The sequence below is a fragment of the Musca autumnalis genome, unplaced genomic scaffold (assembly GCF_047663935.1).
Source record: "Musca autumnalis isolate F117 unplaced genomic scaffold, ASM4766393v1 scaffold_1, whole genome shotgun sequence".
Taxonomy (NCBI): domain Eukaryota; kingdom Metazoa; phylum Arthropoda; class Insecta; order Diptera; family Muscidae; genus Musca; species Musca autumnalis.
Genome location: NW_027411644.1, coordinates 60,090,790 through 60,116,634, shown reverse-complemented (window position 1 = coordinate 60,116,634; position 25,845 = coordinate 60,090,790). Strand labels below are relative to the sequence as shown.

Sequence of the window (25,845 nt, the reverse complement as noted above, 5' to 3'; positions counted from 1 at the left end):
GTCTCAAAATGGGAATATTTCAGAAAATTAATGATAAATTTGTCTATTTCTAGGTAAAGAAGGAAAAATAGATTTTTGCATTGCATTTCTATCCAATAAACTTTAAATGTCATAACTTTGTTAGCTTAAAACAATAATTTTCTACCAAATTATATGGGGTTATTCTCAACGCTGTGGATAAGCGCAAGCTTTTTTATAAAATTATGACGCCTTACAGCTATACCTAAAGCCTAGTACACATTGGCCAACAAAACTGACAGTCATCGAAGTCTATTTCGTTAATAATTTATTATCTTCATGAGTGTTCGTCATTTTAAGAGGACAGAGAGCACAACAACAACAAGATTTTTAGATTTTTTATGAAGACGTATGGCAACTGGCAGGTAGTCATTCTTTAGTGATTTTATGGAAAGGGTAAATCACTGGAAATTTATTTTAATAGATTAAATTTTAGATTAGATTTATTTCGTTTTCTTCATAATTTACAATTCAAATTTACTTAAAATTGTATATATTTCATACTAAGAAAAAACAAAATAAGATTAATATATTGACAATAACTGTAAAGTTGTCTGTCAAATTTGCAATTTCTTTAAATTCTGTTAATGTGTACTTTATAAAAAAAGTTAATTTACATTTAAAAGAGCTGTTGAATTATACATTTTCTATATTTGAGGGCATTTTGTACATAATTAAATAATTTTTCCCATACATTTTCTATATATCCATTTACTAGGCGTTTACACAAGACAGTCTGTCTGCAAATACAACTCTGATTTACTAACACATACATACATTTGTCAGCTATCTCCCAGCTGTCCATCATTTTCTCAGAGACAGCCGGGTTAACAAATTTTTGACATATTTTGTAAAAATAAGTGAGATAATAATTGAAATGTGTTGAAAACAAATGAACATGAACAAAAACGAAATCTTTGAAAGAGAAACAAAAAGAAATTGGAAGATTTTTATTCATAATTCTACAACTGTTTTTGCAGTTGTCTGGACGCTACGTCACAAAGGCAAGTTTTGGGATTTTGACAATCAATACATGAAGTCAACTGTCCTGGGCTTGTGTAAACGCAGGGTTAGAACGTTTCTTAATCCAGATAATGCCACTGGTCGTTTAAACGCCACAAAAAATGGTTGCAAAAATTGAGTGAGAGTGGAGAGAGAGAGAGACCGAAAATGGCTTTCTCTTCTACCACAGGCTACCAGCAAAATTTCTGCAGGTAAAAATGGCAGAAACTGATTTTTCGACTTTTGCTTGACGATTATTTCACAATGAAAAAGAAAATGGAAAAACAGAAGAAAAAGTCGAACGCTTACAAAACTAAATTAAAAACTGTGAAATAAAAGACGAAAATTGATTTTTTATGTTTCTTTTTGACATTGCTGCCAGACCTACCATTTTTCCGTTCCTTTACTTTTCTGTTAAAAATGTTCATGAGAGAGCAATTTTGACACTTTTCTCTTTTACCACCCTTACCATTAAAAAAGTAAAGGAACAAAGCTCATGATAAGCTGCCTTGCCTACTTAACTTGCTTGCTTCTGATAAAAGAATAAAAAAGAAAAGGGCAACCCAGTTCGAAATTTGCTCGGCCTTCTTTATTCTTTTATTTTTATTATGTCAGAAATGAAGCAGGAAAGCAAGGCAATCAGGCAAGGCAGCTTATGTACTCAGCCCTTTATGGGTACTTTACACGATATGTATTTTACATATGGGTTGTCACTTTTTATATACAAAATGTATACGCAAAGTGACAACCCATATGTGAAATACATATCGTGTAAAGTACCCATTAGTCTTTTATGGGAGCTTCAGGACCGTTACTCGTATATTGAGAGAATAAATCCCGTTGGATGATGTGTTGGTAATTGTTGAACATTTCAACTTTTGCAAAGCTTTCATATATTTTCAATAGCATGAATTTCATTAAAAAATCTCATTAAATTAGGCGTTCTTAGATCGAATTTCCCATGAATATGATATGAATTTACTCTACTATGGTAATCGATCTAGGGACGCATAATTTCATGAAATTTTTAATAAAATTCACGATAGTGTGGACCGGGACTAACCGCAATTTAAATCGGCGGCGGCTGAACCCCCCTTAAGAAATAAGAGGCGGCAGCGCGCCGCCGACTGACAATCGACTCTGGCCTCTTGGCACCTTGCGTCGTTTTTGGTAGAGAAAAAAATTTGTGTGTGGAATTAATTGTTGAAATTGTGTAAAATAATTGATAATAAGTTGAAAAAACAATGTGTACACTTGCTCCCAAGAAGGACGGAAGTCCGAATATAGAGTTTTACAATTCCGCCGAATCTTTGCAGGGATTTGAAACAATAAGACAGTGGTTGCAAAAAAATTGTAAAAAGGTGAGACAACGAACGACCGAAAACAAAGCCAAACATGACAAAATCGAAGCGATGAAAAAATGGCGTTTGTAATTTATTATTTTAATATTATTTATTTTTCTAGTATTTGGCCAGTAGCAATGAAACTATCACCAAAGAATCTTTGGCCCAGTTGCTTATACAATTCTTGCAATATTTGGAGGCAAGATTGGGCAAGAATTCACAAGAGCAGCCAACAACGCGAATACCGGTAAGTACAATAGACACACACACTCGTACATTTTGTATGCGTGTTAATTGAGGAGCTGGAAAGTAATTTGTATTTTTATTTCTCCTTTAAAGATGCGTTGTTTTTTGGATTTCAAACCTGGTGGTGGCCTTTGTGTCATATTTTCCATTATGTTTCGTTTTCGGGCCGAACAGAGAGGAAAGAAATTGGATTTTTCTGTTGGCAAAAATCCCAATCGCAAAGATCCAAATGTCCAGTTGCTTATTGATATAGAACAGGCCTTGATTGAAGCTGATCTCTATCGTATTCCCTATATTTATATTCGCCCTGAAGTGGATAAGCAATTGGCAACACGTTTAAGAGAAATTCTGGCAATACGTCGTGTAGAAATTGTCTCAGATGAGGAAGATGCTACACACATTATTTATCCAGAAGTTGATCCTCATCCTGATGAATATGCCCGTCCGGTTTTTAGAAGGGGCAATCATGTAATGATGCATTGGTATTATTTTCCCGAATCCTATGATACGTGGACTGTAAATACTTTGGAGCTGCCTGATAATCTGTTTGAGAATCCAGAATCACCAGTTGAACGTTGGCGTGTTTCGGCCACATGGATTATCGATTTGGAACAATATAATGAATGGATGGCCGAAGAAGATTATGAAGTTGATGAAATGGGCAAAAAGAAAACACATAAGTTGCGTTTGTCCATCGATGATATTATGTCGGGTGGAGTGGATGAAAAGAAAAAGGCAGCTGGTGGTGCTACACCGGCAGCGGCTAAACAAAAACGAAGACGTTCTCCTTCGCCAAGTTCTTCTAAGCCGGGCAAGCGTAAGCGTTCACCGGCTGTATTGCATAAGAAATCGCGTAACGATGAGGAGGATGAAGACTTGACACGTGACATGGAAGATCCACCGGCTGAAACGAATCTACAGGAGGTTATCAAGAGTAATACCTTGCAGTCGACCGCAAGTCCAGCACCGGGCAGTAAGTCAAGGGCTGACAATGATATGGTGCCCATAAAAGGTAAATACAATATGTTTGCTGTCGTAGGGAATGTTAACTCCATTTTGATTGTTTTGTTGTCTTTACCTCAGGTGGCACTTTGACAGATTTGGATGATGAAATGACTGGTGGCAGTGGTACCCAAGCATTATCTGCTTGCGATGGTGAAAATTCTCAAACTGGCAAGACAAGTGACAATAGCAATACCCAAGAATTCTCTTCCTCGGCCAAGGAAGACATGGAAGATAATGTCACCGAACAGACACATCACATTATTGTACCCTCGTACTCGGCATGGTTCGATTACAATTCCATTCATGTCATTGAAAAGCGGGCAATGCCAGAATTTTTCAATTCGAAAAACAAGTCCAAGACACCAGAAATCTATATGGCCTATAGGAATTTTATGATTGATACCTATCGCCTAAATCCAACAGAATATCTTACAAGTACGGCCTGTCGTCGCAACTTGGCCGGTGATGTGTGCGCCATTATGCGGGTCCATGCTTTTCTTGAACAATGGGGTTTAATAAATTATCAAATCGATGCCGAACTGCGTCCCACACCTATGGGACCACCACCCACCTCCCATTTCCATATTCTATCCGACACTCCATCAGGAATACAGTCTTTAAATCCACAAAAAACTCCACAACCATCTGCTGCTAAGACACTTTTGGATTTGGATAAGAAACCAACTGGTGGGGCTACGGCTGCAGGCGCAGCTGCTGCCGCCACCGGTGCCAATAAAGATATTAAAGAAGATTCCCTGGATAAGGCACCCACAGTGGTGGGTATTAAAACTGAACCACCAGAGAACGGTGCACCAATTGCCCCAACCACTGGACAATTCGGCTTAAAATTGGATCAGTATGCCAAAAAACCAGCAGCCATGAAAAATCGTACTGCCGCCAGTATGTCACGGGAGTGGACCGATCAAGAGACTTTGCTCTTGCTCGAGGGTTTGGAATTGTATAAAGACGATTGGAATAAGGTGTGTGAACATGTGGGAACACGCACCCAGGATGAGTGTATATTGCATTTCTTACGTTTGCCAATTGAAGACCCCTATCTTGAAGATGATGGTGGTTTCTTGGGTCCCTTGGGTTGTCAGCCCATACCATTTAGTAAGTCGGGTAATCCCATTATGTCGACTGTGGCATTTTTGGCCTCGGTAGTTGATCCACGTGTGGCAGCTGCTGCAGCTAAGGCGGCCATGGAAGAATTTGCTGCAATAAAGGATGAGGTACCGGCTTCCATAATGGATAATCACATGAAAAATGTTGAAAAAGCATCGGCAGGAGGTAAATTTAATCCAAGCTATGGTTTGGCAAGTAGTGGTATTGCTGGTACTGGTACCGATAAAGAAGATGAGGATCCAAATACAGGTGGTGTAGGCCAACCTATACAGCCAACACCAGGAACCGGCGATGAAGAAATGAAAGACATGTCCAAGAAAGATGGTAAGTCAAAAAGTTTTTTTTTTTTTTTTTTTTTTTTTTTTTTGTCACTTTACATAGGTTGGGGATTATTCTGAACGTAAATTATCCGTGAGTTTTCTCACTTTTTTCCGTCTAATTGAAATGGCAAAGAGACAAAAGGCACGGAATATTTTCGTTCACGATAACCCCCTTGTTTACACTTTTTTTACCCAGTCCAGCTTAGGGGCTCCACTTGGGGTTTGTTGTTTAATTAGTTTACTAGAGCTAGATTCTGGAGTGGAATGTTTATGCTTCGAATACCGCTCAACAAAAAACCTTAACCCATCAAAGTGGAGCCTCTAAACTGAACTTCTTACTTTTATTTATTTTTTTTTTAACTTTTTCTTTTACCCCCTCCCTTATGAGCCTTCTTTTTATTTGTTTATTTTTGGTTTCGTTAAATGTTTTGTTTGCTATCCTCTCCAATGATGCTACCACCACAACCACCACCACTTTTTCAAACTCCCTCCTGCATGCTGAAAAAGATCCCAACAAAACCACAACCTCCAACTCTACAACTGAGGATAGTACTAAAGACAATGATAAAAAAGATGATAAAGAAAAAGACAAAACAGAGAATGATAAAGATGATAGTAATACATAAAAACATTTTGGATTTTGTGGAACAATTTGTCACTTGACATTTTTCATTTTCTTTTTTCATTTTCTAGATTCTACCAACTTGGAGGCTAGGGATATCAAAACGGAAGATACCAGTAGGGATGGTACCACATCGGGTGATGGGTCTACCAATAAAGATGCCACGGATTCTTCAAAACAAGTTTTCAATGAAATCAATGTTCAAACCGCAGCGGCTGCAGCCCTGGCTTCGGCCGCTGTGAAAGCCAAACATTTGGCTGCCTTGGAAGAACGTAAAATAAAATCATTGGTGGCTCTTTTGGTGGAAACACAAATGAAAAAATTGGAAATTAAATTACGTCATTTTGAGGAACTGGAAACAACAATGGAGAAGGAGCGTGAAGGTTTGGAGTATCAGAGGCAGCAACTTATTGCGGAACGACAACAATTTCATTTGGAACAACTGAAAGCCGCTGAGTTTAGGGCACGTCAACAGGCCCATCATCGTTTGCAGCAAGAGCAACAATGGCAGGGAACAGGAGGGGCGCCAGGATCGGGAGCAGCTGCCAATGCAGCAGGTGGAGCAAGTGGGCCAAATACAGCTCCCCATGCACCTGGGGCAACAGCGGGTACTGCCGCTGGAGGTCCACTGGCACCTAATGCTGCGGGCGCCACACCAGGTACAACACCCTCAGCAAATGTGGGTGCACCCAGCAACCCAGGGGCTGCCATAGCGGGTGCCCCACCCAGTGCCCCAGCCGCTACGCCAATGGGTAATTATAATTTATACATATATGCAATTTGTTTCATTTTACGTATATATTTTTCGTTACAGACACAACCCCAGCTCCAACAGTACCACCAACCACCATTCCCCCTGCAAGTGGAGCAGCAGCCGAAACAACAGCACCCAGCACTGCCTCCACAGGACAACCACCTCTGGCCGGCACAAATCCACCAGGATCGTCAGGTGTACCACCAAATATTGGTGGTCCTCCTCTAACAACACCAAATGCGGGAGGGCCTCCAAGTGCTGCGGCACCAGGTGCCCCAGGAATTCCTCCTGCCTAAATCGCTCTACTATCCATTTTGCAAAAGAAATCCATTTTCTCACATGTCTCTTAATTAATATAAGCTATTTTAGTATTTAATTTTAGACTTACACTCTCCCCTAGATTTGTATAGTTGTACTTTTAACTTGGGTTCTTCTTTTTTCGTTCTCTTTATAAATATTTGAGTGAATTTGCAATGCTTTCCTCCCTCTCAACGACAACGCTATTACAACAAAAATAATGATGATAATTTGGATGCTGTGTCAGACAGCCATGTGCTCAGTTAAAAATTGAAACATTTAAAATGCGATTTACAGAAACAAAAAATATTTATCACTACAATGAGATAAGCGCAAAATCATAAAGGATAATGAAATACCAATTTGTAAACATCATTTTGAAAAAAAAGAAGTTTCTTTTTTTAAATAAACGTATTTGTCTAATTGTACGTAAGTTAAAACACATCTATATTTTGGGTACTAAAGTAAAATGAAATTAAAAGAAAAAAATTCACATGGAACATCAACTGAAAGAGTAGGCACAATTGTTTCACTCTTTTAGTAAGGGGTCGATTATGCATCGCAGCCCAACTCCACTTGCGTTGCCGACAGCAAATTTAATAATAGAAATGTCCATTTCCGCACTGAAATTCATACAGATTCTGAATGAATTGGACAAAAATTCCGTCGTTTCGCTTATCTTAGTTGTATGATTTGTTGTTCTGGAAACTCGACTACAGTTGAGTTGCTATCCATAATCGACCCCCAAATTTTCGAACTTGATTGTGTGATTGTCGGCTTCTCCGATTTTCTAATACAAAAGTCGTTTCTCATGTCTGCTTTTCTCCCAATTGTTTGTTTGAGATTAAGGGGTCGATCGTCGATAACAATTATCGTTGAGTGGCGTTGCCAGTTGTCAAAACTGATCCACGTATGGCAACTCTCAACTGAAGTTGCGAATCTCAGTTGACGAAGCGGCTGTTTTTCAGCAACCACCAATTTTCAGTTGCAGTGAACATTTTCGAAGAAACAAGAAGTAAAATAGAAGGAAAAATAAACATTTTGTTAACAATTATTGATTCTTTGCATCATTAATTAATTTTGTGTATCAATATGGTGAAAATAACGACAAAGCACCAGTTCGAAATATTAATTGATAAACTGAGTGAAAATCCAAACTTAGCCCGATGAGTTCGGGAGTTTTGGTGAAACCAAAGCCACAACGGATGAAGCGTGGAGGTCCATTTCGGACAGTTTAAACAGCCATGAACCTCTAACACGAACACCTGAAGAGTGGCAGAGAGTCTGGATTCACTTTAAAGCAAAGTTGAAAAAGAAAATGCCTCAAAAAAAAAATAAACTTCAACGACACTGGTGGTGGTCCATCAAAATAAGTGAATTTATCGCCTTTGGAGCGGACAGCAGCAAATCTTTTGCAAATGAATTTGGTGACAAATACAGTAGGTTCAGTTTAAGTACAAATGACGAACATCCTCCATCTATATAGCCAACTACACCAGAGAATTTCGTTTTTGAATAAAAATGGTTTTTATTTTGCCTTTTTTCCTCCTCTGTCAACTTCGAAACGATACAATTTTGGCACAATTTGTCCTCTATCAAGTGGACAACTTCCTTCAATACTCTCGACAATGTAGATTGAGCCATGCAATTGTTGAAATCATTGCCATGGGACTTTTGGAAACTTCCGTCCTGGGGGGTGGGGGTATTGCTGTTGATCTGTAACTTACTTTGAAGTCTTCCTTTACGTTTCCACAACGTAAACTACGGCATCCTTTGGCAATCGAAAATACGCCTTAAACCTGAAATAATTTACTGATTATACAGATCTTTTCACATGATCATCAGCTTACAGTGCAGATAGCAATTCCAATGGATTCGACTTGTCCCTCAAATTTCTTCTAATAGATGCAATGTCCTGTAGATTTTCTTCATCATCAAAAAATAATTCCACCGAACTTATCATTTTTTGGGACAGAAATAAAACTTGACGATCCGAAGATTCAATGGACAGGTAATCTTCCAATCTTGGGCTGTTTTCCAAATTTGCTCGAAAACTCAGCCAAAATATTAAAATATTGTTCAGAATACACAAAAGAGTTATCCAAAGCGCAATTATTTTTAAAATGTTTTTTTTTGCGAATAGAGGTCCCAAGTTTGAAAAAACACTGATCGATAACATGTTTATCGACCACCCAGTTGAGTTGACATTAGGTGTGTTCGTTTACTCAACAATTTGTACAAATTTGTACAAGTTCAGTAACTTCTAGTAATCGGCTAAGGTCTTTTGCATTGTACTGTAGAGTAAACGAACAACATCCAGTAACAATTTGTAAAAATTTTGAGTAAACGAACACACATATTAATGGCAGACAACTGACAACGCAACTCAAGTTTAGTGGCAATACAAGATATACCCATAAATGTTAATGCAAAAATAGAAAATTATATTACTAAATTTGTTGTGGGCAACGCAACTGGGGTTAGGTTGCTATTCATAATCGACCCCTTAATTACATTATTTTCATTCATCTTTTCTATTTTTTCCCACAATTTTGGTGTTTTCAGCAAATAAAAATATTTTTCTATTTTCAAAATTAACGAGAGAGAGACCTGCCAAAATAACTTTTTGGTATACAGACTTTCTGGCAGGCATTTGATTTTTGTTTTTAAATTTGTACGCGAATTTGAAACGATGGACAAGAAATGCAACTGCAATAAACGAAAATAGAAAATTTGCTATGATTTGAATGTTTATTAGTCCTTAAACCGTTTATTTTTCATTCAGGTTTTGCAGTTTTACTTAAAAATTTTGGGTTTTTAATAAATTTTAAATTTTTTATTTTTCCTGTCATAATTAATTTATTTCGATAAATTCTCTCATTTGTTAGAGATGGGACATATTTTATCGTCATTCTGAGAGTAATTTAAATTGAACAAAGTACACAAATCGTTGTTCGTTCTCAAAATTTTGTATGGGAAATGAAGTAATTATATCGTAATTTGGGGTCGAACAACGAATAGATAACGTATTACCGTCAGTTGAATAAGACATAAGATAGCATTGTTAGTCCCGGTCCACACTAAAGTAAACTTCATTAAAAAATTTCATGAAATTAGGTGTTCTTAGACCGAATTCCCCATTAGTCCCAATTTACATTGGGCGAGTTTACTTGCGGCAATTGTCATTTTTTAGGAGAGAGAGGTGAGGCATATGGTAACCCTTTGCCTCTCAGCACCCTCTCTCACCTACAAACTGACAATTGCCGCAAGTAAACTCGCCTAATGTAAATTGGGACTTACAGCAATTTCATGATTTTACTGTACTATGGAACTCAATCTAGAGACTCGTAATTTCATGTTAAAATTTCAGTGAAATTATTCTAGTGTGGGACGGGATTTTCTAGGTGTTGAAACCAGACAATTTGTCTTCAAATACAGCTCCGATTTACTAACACATACATACATTTGTCGCTTGTCTCCGAGCTGTCTATTAATTTTTCACAGACAGTAGGATTAACAAATTGTTGACATTTTTGTAAAAATGTGTGATATATTGGTTGTGTCTTTTCACTTTTTCAGTAATAATTATTCAGTAACTTCTTTTCGGAGAGTAATGCTAAGTTTACATTTACGAAATCCACTCGATTTCAACTGTCAAATCCATAGGTTGTAGTGGGGTTACACTACAGTTGTTTTGCCCACTTTATGAGGATTTATTGCTTAATCTGGTCAAATCTGACCAGTAGTGGGATTCTGTAACTCATTTTTGCTGTTACCGACAAAAATCGGTAAAACTAAATTGCAAAATTATGACTAAAAACATAAAGAAAAGTTGGCATCACTGTTTGTGTCGGTAGAGGCTAGCGACTACTTTTTATTCATCGTTAACTTACCGAAAAATTTCGTTAATTATCGAAATTATAAGCATTTTAATTTTACCGACAATTATCGATAACAGCAAAAATGAGTTACAGAATCCCACTACAGATTTGCCATACAAAAATTAAATCCTCTCACGACTGGGTTTATTTTAAATCCGGCACAAATTCACCAAAAATACAGTGTTGTATTCGCTATTTGTGCAAAAAAAATCCAACACTACTCAAAAAGTACCAAAAGTTGCAACTGTTTTTGCAACGGAGTTTGTCGTGTTTTACACGTTCACGATTGGTCGCATGAGATTTTATGGAGTTAATAAATCTAAAGTTATTTGAAAATCATAAAATTGTTTATTTTTTTACATTAGACACTTTTTTAACAAAAAGTACGCTTGATACCGCGATACAAAAATGTATCCCTGTGTGTGAAATATACCAATATGAGGAAAGAGGGGATGATATCTCATACGAGAAATTGCAAAGGTGTAAAACACGACTTTATTAGTTATTTTGTATGTATACGTAAACAAACATCAGCTTATACCCCGGTTACACTATTGTAGGTTAACCCACTGGGTTTAATAGATCCAGTGGGTTAATCTTTGCTGGTTACACTTAGCTTTTCAAGGATATAACTGTCAGCTGATGTTTGTTTACGTATACATACAAAATAACTAATAAAGTCGTGTGTTACACTTTTACAATTTCTCGTATGAGATATCATCACCGCCTTTGCTCATATTGGTATATTTTACACACAGGGATACATTTTTGTATCATGGTATCAATCGTACTTCTTGTTAAAAAAGTGTCTAATGAAAAAAAAAAAAATAATTTTATGATTTCCAAATAACTTTAGATTTATTAACTCCATAAAATCTCATGCGACCAATCGTAAACGTGTAAAACACGGCAAACTCTGTTGCAAAAACAGTTGCAACTTTTGGTACTTTTTTAGTAGAGTTGGATTTTTTTGCACAAAAACCGAATACAACACTGTATTTTTGGTGGATTTGTGCCGGATTTAAAATAAACCCAGCCATGAGAGGATTTAATTTTTGTATGGCAAATCTGGTCAGATTTGACCAGATTATACCCCGGTTACACTATTGAAGGTTAACCCACTGGGTTTAATAGATCCAGTGGGTTAATCTTTGCTGGTTACACTTAGCTTTTCGAGGATATAAACTGTCAGCTGATGTTTGTTTACGTATACATACAAAATAACTAATAGAGTCGTGTGTTACACTTTTACAATTTCTCATATGAGATATCGTTCCCTCTTTGTTCATATTGTTATATTTTACACACAGGGATACATTTTTGTATCATGGTATCAATCGTACTTTTTGTTAAAAAAGTGTCTAATGAAAAAAAAAATAATTTTATGATTTCCAAATAACTTTAGATTTATTAACTCCACAAAATCTCATGCGATCAATCGTTAACGTGTAAAACACGACAAACTCTGTTGCAAAAACAGTTGCAACTTTTGGTACTTTTTGAGTAGAGTTGGATTTTTTTGCACAAATACCGAATACAACACTGTATTTTTGGTGGATTTGTGCCGGATTTAAAATAAACCCAGTCGTGAGAGGATTTAATTTTTGTATGGCAAATCTGGTCAGATTTGACCAGATTAAGTAATAAATCCTCATAATGTGGGTTAACCCGGCAAAAAACTGTAGTGTAACCGCACTATTAAGCAATAAATCCTCATGAAGTGGGTTAACCCGGCAAAAAGCTGTAGTGTAACCGTGCTATTATAGTTCATATCCTCGAAAAACTAATGGGTACTTTACACGATATGTTATTTTATATATGTGCTGTCACTTTGCATATACATTTTGTCATGGTTTAATAAGAAAGGTTAGCTAAAGCTATCTGTCAAATTAATTTTTTTTCTTTCGACTGTTTCTAAAACGTCAAATCAATATACACATATGTGTATGTGCTGTTTGAATAATATGCCAAACAATTTTAAAAACAATCGAATTCAATGATTTTTAAATTTGTTTTTAGAACATTTGTATGGAAGAAATTCGTCAGCTATGCATTGCAACAAACATTTTATCATATCCACAACTCGATTATGTGGAGAAACCTTGACACTTCATTCATTTTTCGCGTTCTTTATAAAATGCTCTAAAATTGTATTGTAAACAAACCTACTTTTGTGTTTACTAATATTGACGTTTTAGGAATTCAGGAAAAACAAGGGTTCTATAGATTGTTTTCATTTAAATCTACCTCTTTACTTATACCATGCATTTTGTATTTAAAAAGTGTCAACCCATATGTAAAAAACATATCGTGTACCCATAAGTGTAACCAGCAAAGATTAACCCACTGGATCTATTAAACCCAGTGGGTTAACCTTCAATAGTGTAACCGAGGTATTAAACGTCTAATGAAAGCCAATGCTTGGTTTACATTTACGAAATCCACTCGATTTCAACTGTCAATTCCTTTGCTTAAATGTCAAATGAAATCCAATGAATTTCAGATGAGTTTTCATTTGACGTATACGCAAAGGAATTGACAGTTGAAATCGAGTGGATTTCGTAGATGTAAACCAAGCACAACGGATTTCAAATGAGATTTCATTTGACGTTTGAGCTATGGAATTGATAATAATTATTACAAATTATCACGTAAAAATAATTGAAATGTATTAAAAACAAAAGAACATGAACAAAAACAAAATATATGAATGGAAAATAAAAATAAATCGATGATTTTCATTAATAATTTTACAACTGTTTTTGCTGTTGTCGGGATGCGTACGTCACACAGGCAAGTTTTGGGATTTTGAAAATCAATACATGAAGTCGACTGTCCTGTCATGTGTAAACGCAGGGTTACACCTAAAACGCCTGTTATGCTAGGTTTACATTTACGAAATTCACTCGATTTTAACTGGCAATTGCAATACGTCAATGAAATCTCATCTGAAATCCATTGGATTTCATTAGACATATACGCAAAGGAATTGACAGTTGAAATCCATTCGATTTCTTAAATGTAAACGTACTATTAGACTACACACTTATAACACGATTAGGTGCATTATGTCCTGGTCCACACTAGCGTGAATTGCATTAAAAAATTTCATGAAATTATGCGTCTCTAGATCATAAAATTGCTGCAGTGTGGAATTCGATTTAAGAACGCCTAATTTCATGAAATTCACGCTAGTGTGGACCGGGACTATCTCTATTTATTTGACATACATACCTTGACAACTTATATCGACTGGATTTGCTAAATCCAGCAGAGTCTAAATACTGTAAAACTAGTGTTTTGGACAAATACGTCTTTTACTTGTCATGTATATTTGTTATTATAAAATTGTTTTCATTTTTATTAGATTGATGAGTTAATTGCGTAATCTTCATCGTAGAATGCAAAGACATAAATACAACAAGATAAGACATTTCTTTTGCTATCATTCTTCAGTGAATGGCTTTTGAATTTAACATAATGTTATGTTACGATATGGTGATATAACATTTTTTTCTTTTATACATTTTTACGTATTTAACCGAATTTACCGATCCAATTGACATGGAATTATTCTTGAATAGATCCTTGAATTCATAAGTTTCGTTTCTGATACCATTACATGAAATGTTCCTCCTTGGTTGCGATTTTGAATTAACTGCAACCTGTTAAGGGTAATGTTTCTATACATAGTTTCGTAAACATTTTTTTGTTGCATGCATTTTGTCAGGTCTTTATTACTTTATGTCTTTGTAGAATGTATGAAATAATAGGCTTTGTAAGCTTTCACAAAATAAATAAAATATTAGGTCTGTACGATAACTTCGCAAGTAAAAAGTACTTGCAAGTACTCAGCAAGTTCTCATTATCTTCTCTCCACTAATTTTACTTTCTCGAAGCTAAAAATTTGGAGAATGTTATCGAACAACAATTTGCAAAATCTTGCAAGAATTCAGCTGATTTGACAATCAAGAAGTTTGGCGGAAATAATTTAAATTAATAATCGAAGGTTTGTTTACGAAAATTATTTGATTATCCATTGCTACAAAAATAATTCTCTTTCCATATCATAATTTAACGGCCACATAGGGTTCCTCCTACTCCATGGATGCGCCGCTTTTTGCTGGGATTTGATACCTTTGAAATAAAACAATCACCACAAATTAAAATAAATTATTTTACAAAATAAGTAGTTTTCCATATGGTCTGTTCCTTTACTTTGAAAGTGGTAAAACCGGCAAAAGTAGCAAAAGTTGTAATCTGCTTCCATATGAATTGTATGGTGTCTGAAGTAAAGGAACGCTTTTCGAGTAAAAAGTTGTAAAACTTGAAGATTCTTGCACGTAAAGGAACAGAGCTATAATTTATTTAGTTATCTTTTCTCTTTTTTATCTTGTAATTATTTTAATAACCAAATGTTTGTTTATGTTTTTGCTAAGAATTGCAAAGTCCGCCACATAACATTCGAATTTAAATCAGCTGATCAAACTTGCAAATTCTTACAAGGAAAATTTTGCTTGCAAAAACTTGTAAGTTCTCAGTAACAAAAGTCTCCAAAATTCTTTACAAAATTCTCTCACAATTCTCTACAAATTCGCTCTCTTTTACTTTACAAGTTTGTTATCGAACAGCATTTTGTAAAAGTTTTTAGAAATTTGTACAAACTTTTGGGTTATCGTACAGACCTATTGATCATTAAAAAAATATTTGATGTAAATGATGCCTAACAAATTGGTGTTTACAACTTTTCTGTTTTTAAGCATACTTTTTGGCGCATAAAAAATAAAAGGACATTTGTTATTCACAGTAAAAGGTAAACTCTTAAAAAAAGACATTTCAAATGTCATTCATTGCAAAATGCTAGCATGTTATTCACTAGAAATGATTACCCTATCCCATATAGGTTCTTTTCAGTAATTTATTTCTATTTAACTAGAATGGTGGTGTGTGTGTCAAGTGAAAAACAAATTCAATTTGTTTTATTTATAAACAAATAATATTTGTGAGAAAATAAGAAAAAGGAAATTGTTGAAATCGTGTTATCGTTAATAAAAATATCATAAAAAGAAACAAAGAATTAATTCATATGCGTGCTATTTCATGTCCGTGCAAAAAGATCGTCATTAAGAGTGCAAGTGAAGTTTTTTTCCATCGCACTACCCAACAAAACCCAGCAACCAACAACAAAGAAAAGCGAAAATAAAAGTGAATTAAATGTTAATTACCTAGTACGGACTGGGCAACAACAATTTGCGTGCTGCAATAGGAAGAAGATTGTTATTGGAATTGTTTTTGTTGTTGCTTGTGTTGGCCCATTGATGGGATGGTGGCATATTTCTAAAGGTTTTATTGCAGTAGTGTCTGATGGGTGCTGTATCTGCTACCCAATCCCAGTTTTGGAAATTTGTTGTTGTGGCAAAGCAAAAACTGTTTGGTCGAAAACCAAAGTCGCACTCCCCCTCCAAACGTCCGTCAATCCACATCAACGTCGCGCAATAGTTTCATTATTTAACAAATATTTGATGTCATTACGCTTGATTTGGCCTCTTCAGCGCATTGGAATTTGGCAGTAGCTCATACCTATTATAACAAGCAACAAGAAGCATCAGCGACAAAACATACACACACAACACAAAACCATCAACGAAAAACGACATATTTCACGCAAACTGAACTTACATTATTGTCGTTTCCAATTGACCGTCGCACAAACTCACTCCAATGAAATACTATTTCAATTGTCATTGTTATGGTCACGGCATTTTGCTGCTTCAGCAAACAAACTAACTCTTATCAGTATTAATGTACCAGCCATCCCGTAGCCAGTTTAATTAGCCAGAGTAGACCAGACCTGCTTTCTCTGCAAACAAAAATTTAATGGCAAATAAACACAGCAAAATAAGAGTTATTAACTTGAAAATTTTTGGCAAAGCAGAATAATTGTATACGACAAGGCAAATTCACAACCACTCCGCCAGAAAACCCTTGCTAATCATGGAGCTAAAAGTTTGGGTTGAAGGCATCCAAAGGATTGTTTGTGGTGTTACAGTCAATACCACATGTCAGGTATGTATGGTTAATATCTTGACTTATTTTTTGTTATTGTTTTCTTATTTTTTGAGTTTGAACCACCAACACCGGGTCATCATCAACAATTAGTTGGAAGTGATTAATAGCTCATTTTAGACTAATAGCTGCCCGTTTGGTTCTTTGCGCTTGTTGTATCTGTTTCTTTTTTTTTTTTTGGAAAATCATGAATCTTGCGTTAAAGAACTGTTATGAGACGCGACGACGACTACATGTTTCCTATATGTATTTAAATATGTTTCAAGGGTATCATCACGTTCCCATTATTATCATCAACCTGAATGGGATGAAACCTATGAATTAAATACTATTTTTTTTTTGGCAATGAGGCAAAACAAATATGATGTGGATAACCGTTCGAATCAATAAAAATAGCAAGTGGAATTAGTATAGAGGCTTATAGCATGCCATTTTTATAGTTTACCAATTTTATCCAGCTTTAAAAGGAATACCACTTGAGTGAGTTTTAGAAACATTCACACCTGTAGGCCTATTCTGTAAATTTTATCGATTGAAAAGTTGTTAAAATTTCTTTTGTTTTTGTAACAACTACAAAACAAACAAATGAAATTGTTGTAAAATAAACAATGAGTTAAATTGTTAAAAAGTTACAGAATAGGCCCCCTGTATAGGAATTCTGTAACTTTTATCGATTCAAAAGTTGTTAAAATTTCTTTTGTTTTTGTAACAACTACAAAACAAACAAATGAAATTGTTGTAAAATAAACAATGAGTAAAGTTGTTAAAAAGTTACGGAATAGGGGGGCAGTAGGCCTATTCTGTAACTTTTATCGATTAAAAAGTTGTTAAAATTTCTTTTGTTTTTGTAACAACTACAAAACAAACAAATGAAATTGTTGTAAAATAAACAATGAGTAAAGTTGTTAAAAAGTTACTGAATAGGGGGGCTGAAGTATAGAAAATAAAATTATATCGTTACAACATAGCTTATAAAGTGTTAGTGAGGAAGTGGCCCTAAATATATGGCTCCTCTAGAAAAAAATTATAATGTTGCAGTCACCACGATCCGAGAAGTGGCCTTAAAATGGATAAAAACACTGGCTTAAATGTCGTTTAGGGGCACCTCTCGGATCGGGCTGAAATTTTTAAACTAAATAGCCCTTGGCATCCTGAATACAACAATATATGATTTTCCAGGGGGAAGTCCATACTTCCCGAGATATGGGTCTTGACATTTCGGAAATTTCGTACTTTCACACCTTTAGGTTGTTTATGGGCACCTCTCGGATCGGGCTGAACAGAAATTTAATACATTCTCCTATAAACAGGTGTAAAAATAGGTCGCGTGGATAAAAGTACTCTCCATAAACTTTAAAACGATGCCTATATTGCCCACGTTAGAATTGTAAAATGTCAAGACCCATATATCGGAAAGTATGGACTTCCCCCCGGAAACTATATATCATTGTGTTCAGCGTCCCAAGGGCTAACTATGGTAAAAATTTCAGCCCGATCCGTGAGGTGCCCATAAACAACCTAAAGGTGTTACAAGTACGAAATCTCCCAAATGTCAAGACCCATATCTCAGGAAGTATGAACTTCCCCCCGGAAAATTATATATCGTTGTGTTCAGGGTCCCAATGGCTACCTATGGTCAAAATTTCGGTACGATCAGAGAGGTGCCCCTAAACGACACTTGTTCCAAAACACTAAAGTGTTGCACCTTTGCGGAGGAGGTACCAGAAGAAATGGACCGATATAATAGTACACTTTAAAACGGCATATATTATTGGGAGTCATTCCTTTCGATAGTTATCGCCACAACCAGCCATTTTAAATGGTCACCGTGGGATTTTTAGTCCTTTTAGCCATAATGTGAAGACGAAAACAAAAAAGTTATGTTGTCATCAGATTCACAAGGATTACCTTCGCTGAAAATTTCACAACGATTCTCGAAAAGCCCTTAAATTGCACTTAAGCAAAAATGTTGAACTTTTGATTAGGCGACAGCTAAAAAAAATGCAGAATGTCGTGTGGTCTCAATCCATATGCAGGGCATGTGTGGGGTATCGTGGCATTAATTCCGGCCCAATATGGATTGAGGATCTTAACAGGGCAAAACCACTCTTGGCAGCTGGCGTAATTCTGCCGCGCTTGATTGTTGTTGTTGTTGTAGCAACGCAAATATGCTTGTTCGTGTATTATTCCAGTTATCAGGTTCTGGTTCATCTGTATGAAGATTCAAGAATTCTGCAACCTGGACTGGTTGCGTCCATAAGGAATCAGAGACAGGTGAGTGAAGTTAGCTGGGCAGCTAAACAAATGCAGTGTATCTTGTGGTCCCAATCCACATGCTGGGCATGTGTTGGGCATCGTGGCCTCCATACGAATTGAGGCGACTGCATCGTCCGGATCTTAACTGGGCTAAAACTACTCGTGTGCCTTGGCAGCTGGCGTTCTTCTGCTACGATAGATGGGGGCTGGTCTCCATGTACGGCATTCACACTGTATTTCTGTACTGCCTGTGCAACCATATCAGTGTGAATGCTATCCAAGCCTGCCTTATAGGCTCGTTGGTCTAGAGGTTCTCTTTTATACCATTGGACCTCTCTCCAGTGTTGCCGCTCGAAAAAATTTTTTCGGCCCAAAATTTTCCTAAAAACGGCCCAAAACGACTTAAAACGGCCGAACATTCAAAATTAAAAAAATATATATGTATATTTCTCATAGATACCTTTTATTACATTTAGAAAAATCGAAAACAATATTGTCTATTTTTACGTAAAGGTAGTATGTCGCAAAAATTGTCTGAGTTATAATGATTGGAAGGCAACAATTTATTGTGATTTGAATGTAGCATATACACATCAAGTGTGTGTTTCTCGAAACGGCGTTTTTGAAGTCGGTGCCAACGTTAGCTCTAAAACGAATTGACCGATCTTCATATAACCTTATTATATTATTCATGTGAGCTTATTAAATACATAAAACGCTTGCCTTTAAGCGAGACAGATTAAAATTTTTTTTGCCCAAGTTTTTGACAAAAACAGTCAATTTTTTCGGTAAAGTCGAAATTTTGACTTTGACAACTCAATTTTTTTTTTTTAAGAATACTTTTGTTAAATTCTTTTATAAATTATGATCGGCCCATCCGTTTTCGAGCTATCGTTGGCACCGCAAAACGCTTTTACAAAAAGATGGTTTCGCAGATAGCCATTTACCTCAAGAATATGCACTATTTTTCAATAACAACAATTCCAAAGGTATTATAAGATGTGTTCTTTGAGATCAAAGAAGGTATAGTTTCACCGAGTCTTAGCAAATTCCAATCTTTTATTATTAATACGGGGTCACATTCTACAAGTCTGGGAAAATGTAATACCTGGTTCATATAGGCAAAACTTCCTTTGAGGTTACCTTATATGGAATTATTGTATTTAGTAGTTTAGGGACCATTATTACACCTTTCTTTTACTATTGGGTGGATTTGAAAACCAATTTGCATGCATTAAAAGTGTAAAGTGTTATTTTCACACTAAACGTTAATACAAAGAAGGCCCCCATCAATTTTAATCATTAATTTCAAATTTAAGTTAGCCGAAATGCTATAGATCTGTACGCAAAATCCAAACTATAACAAAAGAAGAGTTGTTTTAAAGGGGGCTATTTGGGTCACTTTTATAGTCTATTCTCTCATTATTTTGATCTAGTAATTTAATATAAAAAAATCCAAAACAGCAAATTTTATTTCAAACCTTTCATTTTCTGTTAAGTAAGAGTACATAAATGTAATTGTCTACTTTTGTGCCTACAAATATTTATGAAGTTTCGAGCTGGTACGATTTATTTTTGTAGTCAATGTCAATATATTGATGCTCTTTTTTATTTTTTTTTTATAAAAAAGACAATTTGAGTTGACACTCGGATATAAATAGTATAAACCTGAACTATCTGCTTGAAATTGATTCTTAAGGTTGTTAATTATAGGTAAAGTATATGCCAAAAATAGAAAAAAAACCTCTAGCTTGGCATGATTCCGTTGCCACCAATTTATTATGAACTTTTTTATTTATAAACACAATGCATGAACCTTTACCAAATACTTAATGGTCTGTTCCTTTACTTTTGAAAATGGTAAAACCGGCAAAAGTAGCAAAAGTTGTAATCTGCTTCCATATGAATTGTATGGTGTCTGAAGTAAAGGAACGTTTTTCGAGTAAAAAGTTGTAAAACTTGAAGATTCTTGTTCGTAAAGGAACAGTGCTTAAGTATCACGAAAAATATATTTCAAAACCCGGGTAACTAAAAGTTAAAAGTGGCAATTAAAGTACTAGGAGGACCTTCATGGCATTAAGTTTTAATGTGAAAATTATATGCCACCAAATTGCTTTATTTTACGTTTTCAAATCCATCCAATAGTAAAAGTAAGCATGTAATAATAGCCCAAAGACTAATATTTGATATTTTATAAAATATTGTTTAAAATTATTAGCATGAAAACGGCCCAAAAAGGATTTGGACCGCCCATCGGCCCAAAATTAAAAATTATATTTTATTCGGCCCAAATTTGGGCCGAAATGCCCAAAACGGCAACACTGCCTCTCTCTCTCTCTAGATCATGAAGATCTCTCCTGACGTGCCTGGGTGGAGGAAGCCTGTCCATTAAATCATGACAGGGATGCTCACTGCAATAACACCCAAGTAGAGTTGTATAGTTCATGAACGAACTAGTTCAATTGAACGATTCATTGAAAAGAGCGTATGAACTAGATCAGTCGATATAGTTCATTATAGTTCAATAGTTCACTGAACTATAATCAGTCGGTGACCGTACGATCAACGAACGATTCACAATCTAGTTCAACATGTCGTTCACAAATACATAAAGTGACGGCGTCGTCTATGTTAAGGGATGCCTTCGTAATGTGATCAGTTTGTTTATGTTTTGGATCAAGGTACATGGAATAGCTGTCCGGAAATAAAGATTTCTACAAAAACATACGAGACATAACATATTACAATATGTCGAATCCATTACCTATTGAATCTTCCTTTTTGGATAGAAAAAAGGAGAAAAGATAAGGAGGTTGAAGTGAAGAAAGTGATAAGGAGGTTGAAGGGGGTTGCACATAAGGAGATGTTTATGAATAAAACCACAAAAGAGATGTGGTCGATATTGAGTAAGAACGGTTTGCGTGATTCTGAGAGCGAAGTGAATGTTGATGTAGAGAGGTTGAATGCTGATTTTGTTTCCAATCAGACGGTGGATGCTTTTGATGTTTCTTGTGTTCCTGTTGGCGCTTATGATGGTTTTTCGTTTCGTTGTGTTGATTATGATGAATTGGTAATTGCGTTTAATAAAATAAAGTCTAAAGCAGTAGGTTCCGATGGTTTCCAGCTTAAGTTTCTTAAGCTTGTGTTTCCTCTTGTTGGTCAATTTCTGTTACATATTGTTAATACCATGTTAACAGCGTCTGTGTTTCCCGAGGTGTGGAAAATAGCCAAAATAGTGCCTATTCACAAAAGTGGTGACAATGGTGAATATAGACCTATATCAATAATGCCGATCCTTTCAAAAATGGTCGAATATGTTATGAAGGATCAAATGCTTGGCTACATTAATGAACATGCGCTGTTGCATGAGAGTCAGTATGGATTCAGGAATAATCGCAGCACAACATCGCTTCTCGTTGGGTTGACTGACAATATTAGGAATACTGTTAGTGCTGGTGGTTGTTGCGTATTGTTGTCACTGGATTTGGAAAAGGCCTTTGACAAATTAAATCATGCCAATTTAGTTAGGAAGTTGCATCGTCTGTTTAATTTTTCATCCTCAGCCTGTAATTTAATTTATTCGTACTTGTTCAATAGACGACAGTATGTTTCATGTAAGAATAGTGTTTCTGGTATGCTTCCCGTGAGTAGTGGTGTTCCTCAGGGGTCTGTTCTTGGACCTCTGTTATTTGTAATGTATGTTAATGATTTGTTGAGTTGTGTTAATAGTAGGAGTTGTATGTCATTTGCTTTTGCTGATGATGTCCAAATTTTGTTTAAAGGAGAATATATGTTTTTGGATGTTCTGCAGTCGTCAATTGATTTCAATGTCAATATGTTGGTTACTTGGTTGTCTTGTAACGGGCTCTCAGTGAATACTCGGAAGACTAAAGTGATGTTTTTTGGAAACTTGCAAGAGGATTCAATTAGTGTTTCCATCTATAGTACTACTATAAATGTTGTAAGCTCGATGAAATGTCTTGGTTTGTTTCTTGATAGTGGTTTAGTGTTTGATGTGCATGTGAATTCTGTGGTGTCCAAGGTAAACTTTGTTTTAAGAAAGTTGTACTGTTTGGACTTAGTTCTGTCTAGAGACATTAGAATTCAATTGGTCCATGCATTGATTATGCCTCACTTTTTGTATTGTGCTGAGATTTTCGGGGGTAGTTATGGTTTTGTTTTGCGTAAGCTGCAACTATTGTTTCATAGTGTTATGAGATATGTTTTCTGTGTTAAACGTCGTGATCATATTTCTCCTTATGTGAAAGAGTTTCTTGGCTGCACGTTTGAAAATTTTTTGAGTTTGCGGTCTATGTTATTCTTCTATAAGGTTTTTATGTTGAAGACCCCTTTATGTGTGTTGAGTCTGCTCACGTTTTCTCGTTTTGAGAGGAACAAACAGATAATTGTTCCGCAGTTGACTCCTTTTTTGGAAAAATCATTTTATGTTAGAATTTCGCGTGTTTATAACAATCTGCCACCATGTCTCAAGACATTTAATTCCTCCTTAAAATGTTACAAGAATAAATTATGTGCTCATTTTAATCGTAATCAAATACAGCGTTCATAAATGTTGTCTTAGTTTGTAATGATATATTGTTGCATAGCTGATTCTATTAATGATTATTTTGTTATATATTTTCATTTCTTAATTTACATGCTTTTGCTTTTATTTATTTTATTTATTTATTTATTTTATTTATTCAATATCAATACAAAGAAAGCTTACAAAGCCTATTATTTATGTATTGTAAGATAAAGACTATGCAAATAATTCAACAATATAATAATAAAAAAGAAAAATTAAATTTATAATAACAAACAAAATCGATTAGGCTCCCCAGCCATATGAATGCTGCAAACATTTTAGAACAAGATAACCCTATACCAACCAGCGATAATTATTAACTTGACCGTTAAAGTAAACTTTCAGTTTATGTTTAAAAGAATGGTATGAATAAGAAAACAATTTTAGATCATTTGGGAGATAATTCCAGATACGATAAACACGCACAAAATATGAGTGTTCATACATAGAGGAATGTACAATCGGAATATCAATTTGAACATTTCTTGTAGAATGAATAAAATGAAATGAATTAACTAACAATTTAGGTTGCTGCATTTTCATGATATTGAAAAAAAGTAATATAGTCCTTTGTTTAATATAATTACGGAAATTGCAGCCCAAAAATGCATGTGTAAATTCAAGAGCATTAACATGATCGTTTACATTTAATGAATATACATATCGTATAATTTTCCTAAAAATTCTTTCAACATTATCAATGTTGTAAGACCAAGTACCTGTATAAACTTCAATTCCGTAATTAATCAGGCTCATAAGTAAAGAATACCCCAGACGCATTCTCACAATCCTAGGAGTATATGCTTTAAGACTATATAGCCTCCTCAAAGTAAGACAGATCTTATTGGACAAAGTATTAATATGTTTATCAAAACTCAGATTCTGATCCAGTATAACACCGAGACATTTAACAGAGTCAACAGAATTAATTTGAGTATCATTAATATAAAAATTGGGATAACAAATCTCACGATTTCTATTGTGGAAAATTATAGCTTTAGTTTTTAGAGGGTTTACTTTAAGCTTGTTATCTTCCATTAACTTTGATATAATACTCAGATGAGAATTTATGGACTCTTGTGAAGATTGTGATTTAAATAGTAAAAAGAAATCATCTGCAAAAACAAAAGGTTGACAAAACTGATTCTTAATCTTAGTAATAATGTCGTTTATGTATATAAGAAATAGTATTGGGCCCAATACTGACCCTTGAGGTACACCAGATGTAACCCAATCAACAGAAGAACAAATCCCATTTACAGATACGTACTGACTACGTCCTGACAAGTAGGAATGAATTAGTTTACAAGATGTCCTCGAAAATCTAAAGTTATCACGTAGTTTCTCAATCATAATATGGTGGTTTATGCAATCAAAAGCTTTTGTGAGATCCAGTGAGACCATAGCGCAAGATACATTATCATTTAGATCTTTTCTGATAGAGTCGGTAAGAGCAAGCAATGCGGAGGTGGTGTTATGATTGTTACGAAACGCAAACTGAGAGGGATTAAATAGAGAATAACTGTTGATGTGTTCAAGTATTTGATTTTTCATTACATTTTCGAGAATTTTAGACATTGCAGGAAGTATTGTAATGGGTCTAATATTATCAATATCATGGCTACCATCTTTAGGTATTGGAACAACACGTCCTAATTTCCATGCAGATGGGTATATGGAAACAGTTAGTATCGTATTGATCAAATGTAATAGATATTGAGATATAATTGGAAAGATAAGTTTAATAAATTTAGTAGGAATCGCATCATAACCTGCAGAGTTCGATTTGATAGAGCTTAGGGCAAGAACAAGTTCAGTACTTGATATTGTTTTAAAGGAGAAGGAATTATCCGATTCACTAAACGCTTCAAAATTAAAATCGCGATCATCTCTGGGGTTCATGTAGCTTAAGAACTTGTTTGCAATCTGATCAACATCACTTTCTAAGAGATCATTGTTCTCACGTTCAATACAACCAATCGAACGAATCTTTTTCCACATTTGAGCATTATTAAGATTAGAAAATTGCTTACAAACAAATTCGGAGCGGACTTTTCTGACAATAGCCTTTGCTTTATTCCTCAAACGACAATACATTCTCCAATATTCATCAGTATGAAAACGAAGGTATAAACCATATGCCTTATCTCTTTCCTTTCTAGCCTGTCGTATTCTGTTAGAATTAAACCAAGAGTCTTCATTACGATTTTTTCTTACTCTAGTTGTTGGGACATGAGCATGAAGGACATTTACAACATTATTTAATTTGGAAAGTTGTAAATCCACATCATTTGAATGAAATATAGATCGAAGCTCAAGGTC

At 35.2% G+C, this 25,845-nt stretch overlaps 2 protein-coding genes across 7 annotated transcripts in view; both read left to right on the top strand.

Moving 5' to 3' along the window:
- Positions 1–2,125: 2,125 nt before the first annotated feature.
- On the top strand, positions 2,126–7,172 carry mor (SWI/SNF- related protein mor). 2 transcript variants are annotated; one of them, XM_073975979.1, is made up of 7 exons: positions 2,126–2,381; positions 2,485–2,610; positions 2,703–3,621; positions 3,693–5,063; positions 5,567–5,674; positions 5,753–6,433; positions 6,496–7,172. In XM_073975979.1, exons 1-7 carry the CDS (start codon positions 2,265–2,267, stop codon positions 6,729–6,731), a joined length of 3,558 nt encoding a protein of 1,185 aa, XP_073832080.1. In that variant the 5' UTR covers positions 2,126–2,264; the 3' UTR covers positions 6,732–7,172. The 2 variants fall into 2 exon arrangements, with proteins under 2 accessions (XP_073832080.1, XP_073832088.1); XM_073975987.1 differs by lacking the exon at positions 5,567–5,674.
- An 8,324-nt stretch (positions 7,173–15,496) lies between these two features.
- Positions 15,497–25,845, top strand: part of RASSF8 (ras association domain-containing protein 8) — a 32,851-nt gene continuing 22,502 nt past the window's right edge. For all 5 annotated transcript variants that reach the window (XR_012411671.1, XR_012411673.1, XR_012411670.1 and 2 more), the window contains exon 1: positions 15,497–16,679. Coding sequence is in view for 1 of the 5 variants with exons in the window: in XM_073976000.1 (XP_073832101.1) it covers positions 16,608–16,679 (72 nt within the window). In the remaining 4 variants the exon portion in view is untranslated. The remainder of the gene's footprint in view (positions 16,680–25,845) is intronic.